Genomic DNA, 9,849 nt, shown 5'->3' on the forward strand with positions numbered 1-9,849 from the left:
CAGACTAGCTAAAGAAGTCCCGGGGGACGACAAGGCAATGTAACCTTGGTTGTTTGTATACATTACCTCTGTATTTAGTTGTATCAGGGTGCAGATAGCAACCTACACCATTTGCATTCTCATTCGTAGTCGTTGTTTTGCAAGTTAATTCTGCTAAATTTTGTTGCATTGTGTAAGTAGTCTTATATCGACAGCCCGTATTGACCGTGTATGACTTCTGGTTGCTTGTTGTTGCAAATTGCTCACTTCAGCTGTCAAAATAGCTCCAAAGATATTCAATTCAAGATATTCAATTGTCAAATGTGGAACAGCTCAATGGTTAGACAGCCATTAGTGAGTATCTGTTAATCAATTTTGCCTAGATATTTTGACACAAACTTATTGTTTACGAAAGTGCTTTGGCTCATTGATGTTTTTAGTCTTGCATAAAATACTTGCATGATCAACATTTCTACTGGGTTGAAGAAGGAAGAGATGAACATTCCAAAATGTAGGAAAATGTATTCTGCTTCAGTTCAGTTCCTCCAGAAAGGATTTTCTAGTGTTATTTGGATGACTATGTTTTTAGTGACTGCATTTTTCGAACGTCCCAAGGCTGCAATAGCCCCAAATCACCATGCAGTTGCTTGATATATCTAGGTGGTCACTACATATTTTTTTATCATTTTAGGCCTTGTCCATATGCATTGCAGATAATCTCTAATTTACTTACCCTTGGTAAAGCGTTGCTTATGCTGTTTTTTTGTGCCCGTGTAAACAAAGACAGCAGTTATCAGCCGCGCTGTGTACAGTTGATGCCAACATGCAGGTACACAAAGCTGGCTCATTTTCAGCTGCTTTGAACCTGTGTGTCAGTCATATGTGTGAGATCAAATATGTCAAAGCTAACATCACATAATGTGGCCACATGTATATCACAGTGAATGGTTTTTGTCAAAGGTTCTTGATTACTCTTAATGAACAGCTTTAAGAACCGCTTTTGCTTGCTACACGTTTAATGTGAGGAAGTTTCAAAAAAGCATTTAAGTTTCTAAACTGTTTCTGTCACTTATATATATTAAAATTGTGAATATAGATACATTAAGTTCAATTAATTTAGTTTCTTTTTGTATTTTCTCAGCTTTCCTCTGATGCCCCACAACTGTCCAGACCCTCTCTGAACTGCTGTGATCGAGTGGAATTGAAAGGCTGATTGGAGAGAATATCTGTCACCCAGGTAAAATGGCTGATACTACAGAAGCAGAGAGCTGAACATCACACATTGCCCCCTTTTCTTCTTTGTTCGAGGATCATTTTATGTGGACATTTCCCCCTTCCATTTCAATTTTCTCATCATGGCTATGCATGATATGAATCGTGCCAAGGGTTTCCCTTGCAAAGAATGCGACATCATTTGCCCAAGTACACCTAGCCTACTGGAGCACATGAAAGCACACTATCATCAAGAAGAGAATGGCAGATTTGAATGTGAGCAGTGTGGACGCATTTTTAAGCATGCCAGTAGCTTGGCTTCTCACAAAAAAACTCATGAGATGGGCTCCTTCCAGTGCCCGGTCTGCACCAGAACGTTGCCCAATGCAGTGGCGCTCAAAAACCACCTCCGCATCCACACCCTGTCTCCAAGTGCCCAAGCTGAAGAGGAGAACGATGACAATGTTGATGAAGAAAGGGATTATAATCTAGCACAAGATCTGTCTGATGCAGCTTTCAGGAGTCACATTAACAACAGTGGAATGATGCCTGGCCATGACCACGACAAACAAAAATCTCCAGGATCTGAAGATGCCTGGGACAGACCATTCAAATGTGACCAATGTGAAAGGACATATCGTCATCATGGCAGCTTGGTAAACCATAAGAAGTCTCATCAAGAGGGCACGTATAAGTGCAATGTCTGTTACAAACAGTTCAATAATCTTGCTGCTCTCAGTGCTCACGTACGCACTCATTCAAAATTTAAGCCCCTTGGAATGTCCATGGGAGCCCTTGTGCCTGAAGCACCATCTGACCCTCGTCCCCTTGGCCCCCAGAATGATGACATGGCACCCAGCTTTTGTCATCTTTGTCAAATTGCTTTGCCTAATAAGAATGACTTTCAAGAGCACCTTTTGTTACATAATGCTGCATCATCTTCGTTGGGGCTAACACGTAGTTTCCCAGGGATAGTGCCTCATAATCTTAGTTCTGTTCGCTCCCCAGCAGTGAATCCTTATACACCTGCTCTAGGTGACCCTCTTCCACTGCCTCCATTACCCGACAAGCGTTATGATCCAATGCTAGGCCCTCCTGTTAATAATCCCATATATACCTGTGCATATTGTGGAGCAGGACACCCTGACTTGGAGACTCTTAAAATTCATTATCTTACCCATGACCCTCACACAACAACACATGCCCAAGATGGCCCTGCTATTTTAAATTCTGATGGACTGGCTTCAAACTCTCAACCATCAATATCATCATCCAATGGTGAGACAAGGTCACAGGAGCAGTCTGCAGCCATTGATGATGCTGAACGCCGATTTAAGTGCCAAGAGTGCGGGAAAAGCTATCGACATGCTGGGAGTCTAGTTAATCATAAACGCTCCCATCAAACTGGTCATTATCAGTGCACTGTTTGCTGTAAGCAGTATCCACACTTAGCAGCACTTCATAGCCACCTCCGTAGTCACAAAACCCGGCCAAATTCACAATCGATGGGTACAGAGGGAGATTGGCTTTCCTCTGAGCCACTGACAGGGCTAGACTCTCAACAAGGCTTTGTACATTCTCAGGATCAGGAGAGTGGTGCAACAACGCCAATTTCACTGCCTGGTAATCTTAGTGATGCAGCACACTTTGTCCCAGATGGTTCCCATAACAGTGGCCTGGATTCACTGGAATTCCATGACCGATTCGACGGCTCTCTTGCCCAAAGCAATTCTGGTCACTCACCTCTTCCACAAAACCATCGTCAAGCAGGCAGTGTCAACCAAGGCGGTATGACCAATGGTTACATGGGTAACATAAGCTTCCATAGTCCTGGTGGTGCCTCCCTGCCAGCAGGCAGTGCTAACCTCAAAGAAAGTGCTCGCCAAAGACGTAGTCATGACCCGATGCAGTTTGGAGGTGCTCAAGACAACTCCCAGGGCAACAGTAAAAGAATGGATAACAAAGACGATGATGACGATGGGGAGGTTTATCAGTGCACAATCTGTGGAAACCATTACGCCAGCCTGAGGGCACTTCGTAGCCACTTACGAAGCCATGGGGTTAACCATGGGGCAGGACCCTCCTCTGCCCTCTCTCCAATAGGTGAGCAAGAGTGGAGGCGGCGACAAGAGGGTAGAACAACCAGTCTTTTGATCTGTAGCACATGTGGCCTGAGCTTCAGCAGAAAGCAGGACTTGTTTAACCATGAGCTAGTCCACGGACATCCCCGGCCAGATGGATCTACACAGGGCTTGGGTGGCACTAGCTCTAATTCTAATGGCAAAATGGATGGAAGGAACCACATTTGCATTGACTGTGGCATGTTCTTTGCAGATCGCCATCAGCTGATCACTCACCTGTGTCCAGGCAAGGCGAGAGTGGGGGCATTGAACAAGGGTATGAATGGAGCTAAAGGGATGACGGGTGGTGCTGGTACCAGTGGCAGCGGGGGCCCTGTAGACCCTCGGCAATTGCCAGACTCTGATGATCGGCCCCACAGGTGCGACCAGTGTGGAAGGAGTTACAGACACCCCTGCTCCCTGCTCAACCATAAGAAATCTCACAAGACTGGGGTCTTCCGCTGCCTTGTCTGCCAAAAACGATACTACAACCTACTGGCTCTCAAGAACCACCAGAGGACTCATTTTGACTTAAAGAGGTTAGCCAGCATTGCATGTGCCCTATTATACTCTAACTGTTTAGTTCTCTTTGCATACTTTGAATGCTTATGTATTATCATGAGTTCCCCACTCATGTGATTACCCAGGTCATCACTGAATTAATAGATTTTAATGAAATTTTGAGTGTCAAGGCAGTGTGCACTGGTGATGTTTTTCCCATTAGAAAAGGCGAGGGCAACAAACATAACTCATACTGATATACACACATACACGCAGTTGAGTCTGAATTTCATAACGTCTGTACCCCATTTGAGCATTGTGTAGTCATCTTTGTATTTGTAAGGGGACCTTCCCTTTTTCTGTTTCTTTATTTTTTAGAAGAGCATTTTAACACTGCTTTCTTATCTGTTTGTTTTTTTGTGTTTTGTCTCTTCGCAGGCACAAGTGTGAGGAGTGTGGGAAAGCCTTCAAGATTCAGAAGCAGTTGATAAATCATCTACGGCTACACGAAGAGCACAGAGCAAAGACTGGAGATCGAGACCAACGGGTTCAAAGCATGTCTCATCCCAATGGTACCCGCTATGAGGGAGGCCCATCGCAGCTCCAAGCTATGAGGATGGGTGACCCCAAAATTCAGAATCCTCCTGTGAACACCAATTATGGTCAACCTCAAGGTTTCAAGAAACCGTATGCAGGGGCTAGGGCACAGCAAGTTGATGACGGCAGCGGTCGCCGCCCCTTTGCTTGCGATCAGTGTGGACGTACTTACCGTCATGCTGGCAGTCTGGCCAATCATAAGAACCTACACAAGATTGGTGAATACCACTGCAACGTGTGCAACTCCACTTATCCAAATCGACTGGCAATGAAGAACCACCTCCGAATGCATTTCGCTCTTAAGAAATATTCCTGCACCGACTGCGGTAGGGGCTTCAGGAACCAGAGGCAGCTTGAAACACATACCAGCAACCAGCTCTGTAAAGATCTTCCTGGTCCCCTTCCTGGTCCCAGCATGCAGACGGCTCCTCCTCCAACTGAATATGAATGCGATGGGTGCTCTCAAGTCTTTACTACAACCACAGATCTGGCCTCGCATAACTGCAGTGCCCAGCTTCCTTCTTCCTCTGCCTCCCTCAACAGCTCTAATATGAGCATGGAGACAGGTGACCTGGGGTCTCCAGAGCGTGAGGAACGCCCTTTTACCTGTGACCTTTGTGGCTGCTCTTACAAGCATGCTAGCAGTCTGCTGAACCACAAAAATACACACAAAATTGGCAACTTCAACTGCTCATATTGTGACAAGCCGTACACCAACTATATGGCCCTGCGCAATCACATGCGTATCCACACGCAGAAGAAGCGGCATATCTGCTCAACCTGTGGCAAGGCTTTCCGGCTGGCCCGCTTCCTTCGGAATCACCAGAGAGTCCATGAGGAGGGACACACCCGTTTCGGCTGCCCCACCTGCGGGAAGAGCTTCCAGGGTCGTTCTGGGCTGGCCAGGCACTGCTGCGGGGACAACCAGGTAGGCAAGGAGGGCGTGAGGAAGGCCACTTCAAGCACAAGAGAGGGAGAGGAATACCGGTTCACGTGAGTTTACGTCTGTTGTTCGTGATTTGTGAAGTGAACTAGTAAAGATCACAGGTTTCTACATGTCTATTACAGGTATATGATCTCCAATCCGGCTTCCTTGGGACCATACGCGTGCCGGAATTCGGATTTTTCTGAAGTTTGGACAGTATGATTAGTGGAGACCAGATAAGTTACCCCCCTTTGCTTTCAGTTAGCAATATGCACTAGACTGTAAGGATGTCTTGATATAATGGGTGAATTTTGATGTACTTATTAGGTAGATGTGTGTGTATTGTACCAAATCATTGATTCCCTCCTTATTTATTGATCTGATTGATAATATTCTAGAATGTATGGTGTAGTTTACTGTTGTTACCATTCGAACATTCAGTTGCCATAAGTACTCATACTGACCATCTTACATAAGCTGTTGTGCTTCCAGTCATAAATACTGATCTGGGCCCAACAGTATTTAGCATGGGACTTAGACCCATTTATTAAAGGTATATTTACAAAATAAAATAAATATAGATTTTGTTGCTTTTAAGGTGAAGCTTAAAACTCTGCTCCATTTTCTGTCAAGACAAAATAAATGTCAAGCAGAAAACCGTTTTAGAAATGTGCCAACATACTAACACTAACACACTACTTCCATATTAACATATTACATGATGAGAACAAACATTCATAAATACACAGATAGAAAAAACAAAACACGTTGCTTCACTACATGTGCTTAGTGCTTGGAAAACAAGTTCACCACACTTGTTTTCCACGTTTTATTCCGACCAGAATTGAGGTGAAACCTTATTTGCTGTACAATTGTTATTTTAAAAATGGCTTCCTGTGTGTACTCTTTCTATACATGGTAACATTTTCCATTTTTACCTGTTGAATCTTTTAGTATAAGTACTATGAGTTTGACAACAAACAGTGAGTACATTTTTCTCATGACTAGGTTGGTCCAGTAGACTGTTACAAAATTGTACACCTACAGTTCATATATTACCACCATAAACTATAGAGAATATTATACCACTACCTTTACTTTAACACCAAACACAATTGGTGGATACTTTAAGGTAAAACTCATATTCAATTTGTTCACTGCCTTAATAGGCAATGTTATTCAAGTTATCCTCTTCAAGCTGGGCCAGTTTTTTGAGTTTTGGCAGCTGGATTCAAGATCATATACCTGTATTTGTGTATCCGTCAATGCAGTTATCATAGAAGTCAGCTACATGTTGTCAAGTTACTTTCAGACTAATCTAGGTTACTAACTATTGAGGGGTTAAAAGGACAATGAGCAGGGGAGATTTACTTTTCCTCTCCTCTGTCTTCACAGATGTGACCAGTGTGGCCGTTCTTACCGGCATGCCAGCTCACTCCTTAATCACAAAAACACCCACACTGTCGGCATCTACCATTGCGCTGTGTGCCTCAAGACCTATTCCAATTTGCTCGCACTCAAGAACCATCGTCGCATCCATTCTGAAACTCGACGGCACCGCTGTCCAGAATGCGGGAAGGCTTTCCGCGTCTCCTCCCAACTACAAAACCACCGCCGTGTGCACCAAAAAGAGCGGGAGTTTGCCTGCACTCTGTGCCAGCGGAGCTTCCCTACCCAGGTTAGCTTCCGGCTTCACTTGGAAATGCAACATGGCCGCACCCCAAAAACATCACAACAGCCTGGGGTTTCGTCCAGTGGCTCAGATGTGAGTTGGGGCTCTGGGCTTGACCTTACGCTGATGCAGGCCCAGGGACTGGATCCTAATGGGGTCCCAAAGCTTAACCCATCACACCATGGCTCCAGTGGCAGCAGCTCCTCTGGGCATCAACAACAACAGCAGCAGCAGCAGAGTCGCAGTGAGGCGGGATGCAAGTCGCATGTCTGTGATCAGTGCGGCCGTGGTTACCGTCACGCCAGCTCACTTCTGAATCACAAGAACAGCCACAAGATGGGCACCTATTTCTGCAACTCCTGTCAGAAGGAGTTCTCCAATCTAATGGCACTCAAAAACCACAGACGCATCCACACAGAACCCAAGCGTTACCAGTGCCCGGACTGCGGTAAGGCTTTCCGGGTCTCCACCCAGCTCATCTGCCACCGCCGCATCCACACCAAGGAGAAGCCTTTCTCGTGTCAGCAGTGTGATAAGCGCTTCTCCAGCAAATCCAACTTAAGACACCATCAGAAGGTCCACTGGAACAGCTCGGCACCTTCTTCGAGTCGGAACATGAGCACCAACTTCTTGGGTATGCCGTCTGGGCCCTTTTTATAGTGGTGAGAACTGGGGAAGCAGAACTTGCGGTTTGTTTCGGAGATTCATGCCAAGGCTTTTGGAGGTGCCAAAACCCCCATTCCTTTTACTCTCACTCATCTCTAGTGCTTGAGGTGTGGCTGTGAGGCTTTTGTTGAACGGGTTGTTGTTTAGGTTAAGAGAACTGTCCCTGCATGTACCCTGAAATATTGGATTAAACAATGGATTTGTTACATCACGTAATGATGACTGTTAGTTTTAGGTCATAGTGACATTTTCCCCACTCTTTCTCTCATCCTAAACACCACAGGTGACCTTATTTGCATTTTCATAGTTCCCTTTGGGGGTGGGGAACATTGAGGGCCACTGCCTTCATTTCTGATACCAGCCTTTCGAAAAGTGCAAACTAGCTGGCGTCTTGTTTTAATTCTTGAAAACGGATTGCTTTCGGATGATACATTTCCCATATATATTGTGTATTAAATAGCACATTTCCCACCTTGGTACTGTTAGATCAGTATTGTTTATGTGATATCACAATGGGCAGGTTAAATTGTAGTGACTTTAGGTTCAAAATGGACACGTATTCCCATGGTCAGGGTAACTGCCACAAGAAACACGCATTGGAAAACCATACATTTCATCCCATGCCCAGCTTTGATTGAGAGTCTCGAAAGCATTCTCAATGTTCAATCCTAGACAATACAAAGAAAATGCATTGACTGTCCGATTAATTCCGAGACGTGTCGAGCAACTTGTATGTTTAACAAGTAGAAGTAACTATGTTTAACAGTGTATAGAGCGTATTTGAAACGTCTTCAGTTATTGGAGGCAACACACTTATGTGTTGTGTAGGACTGTCAAAAGTTATTTTTTTTTTTTTGTATTCCTCCCCCTTTCTGTTCATGTTCTAACTTTTCTAACTTGTGTGATCCTTGCAGCACGAAGATGAGCTTCAAACCTTGTTATTCAGCAGATGACAGCATTGCGCTTATTGGGTTCATTTCTTAGTGGCATCATTCGTTCCCCTTTAATTTTTATGATGTTGCTCAGAACCCATATTTTAAAACTGCAACTAACTTGCTAGTGTATAGAAACGATAGGTTGTGCTATGGAAAAAAAAAATGGGAGAAAAGCAAAAGGGGAAAAATGTATATTGATAGGCTTGTAATGGCATTTGGTTTTACCTTGTATTGTATTGTACCTCTGACTGTATTATTTACAGGAAAACTTTTATAAAAGATCACTGTAGTATGCATTTTATTTATATTAACACTTGTAACTGAAAACGCTAGTTTTAGAGCTCCCAGTTTTAGGATTTCTTGTATCAACCCCTCCATTCTCCAGAGACTATCGGACACGGAGTCAGGAATGGCAGGACTCCTAGAACACTTGTTATAGTGACTGTAATCTCCTCTTTCGTTGCCATTATTTGTTATGCTTTTAAACGAACATTTCTGTCCCTTGTGCAATAAACAGGGAACTGTAATAATGCGTGTTTTGATTGCAGTAAAATGAGTGTAAACATATCACTGTATTATTATATTGCCTTTCTCACGTGATGTCGTGACTGTCTCCCCCACGCTCATGTCAAGTTTGGATGTGCCTGTTTCATTCTTTAAGCTCATGTTAAGGAATGATTTTGTGATCATTACAATCAGCAAGGCAATCTTATTTTAACTCCTCAGTTACACCATGTTAACCCATGTATTTATTTATTTTTTATTTTTATTTTTTTATTTAATTGCATTTTACTATTTTGAGCTTGTTTTCAACTTCTATTACCTGGGATCACTGGTGCTAAGTCAATGTATTTTGAGTGCAAATGAAGTTGTATGTCCTATGATCAATGCACAGGAAGATTATATATTTATGTACCTATACCCTTGCAAATTTTACATGATTGGATAGTTAAAAAAATAGTTCTTCCCAGGTGCATAGTTGCTAGTTTGGCAAGGATTGATTCCAAATATAAATGATAAAAGTTAATTTTTTTTCTTCCTTGTTTATATATAAATAAGCTATATATATATATATATATATATATATAAACATACATATTGTTTATATATATGCACACACACACATACATATATGTGACTGTATGCTTTTTTTAAACTACATTTTGATAATTCATTTCCTAAGAGAACGTGTTTGAATTATAACCTCAATGCTCTCAAATAATAAAAATAATAGCTGGAGAT

General features: G+C 43.1%; 1 protein-coding gene across 1 annotated transcript; it reads left to right on the forward strand.

Moving 5' to 3' along the window:
• The first annotated feature begins 1,215 nt into the window (after positions 1 to 1,215).
• LOC306884840 (zinc finger protein 646-like) lies at positions 1,216 to 9,635 on the forward strand. Its single transcript, XM_079441061.1, has 3 exons — positions 1,216 to 3,850; positions 4,251 to 5,402; positions 6,730 to 9,635. The coding sequence occupies exons 1-3, from the start codon at positions 1,335 to 1,337 to the stop codon at positions 7,664 to 7,666; spliced, it is 4,605 nt and encodes a 1,534-aa protein (XP_079297187.1). The 5' UTR covers positions 1,216 to 1,334; the 3' UTR covers positions 7,667 to 9,635.
• The last annotated feature ends 214 nt before the right edge of the window (positions 9,636 to 9,849 follow it).

This window comes from Barbus barbus (genome assembly GCF_936440315.1).
Source record: "Barbus barbus genome assembly, chromosome: 19".
NCBI classification, from domain to species: Eukaryota; Metazoa; Chordata; class Actinopteri; order Cypriniformes; family Cyprinidae; genus Barbus; species Barbus barbus.

Excerpts from the sequence above, each read along its gene's own strand:
- LOC306884840 (XM_079441061.1), top strand. The coding sequence starts at position 1,335 with ATGGCTATGCATGATATGAATCGTGCCAAGGGTTTCCCTTGCAAAGAA. Across the intron at positions 3,851-4,250 it reads ACTCATTTTGACTTAAAGAG|GCACAAGTGTGAGGAGTGTG; the intron begins GTTAGCCAGCAT and ends GTCTCTTCGCAG. Across the intron at positions 5,403-6,729 it reads GGAGAGGAATACCGGTTCAC|ATGTGACCAGTGTGGCCGTT; the intron begins GTGAGTTTACGT and ends CTGTCTTCACAG.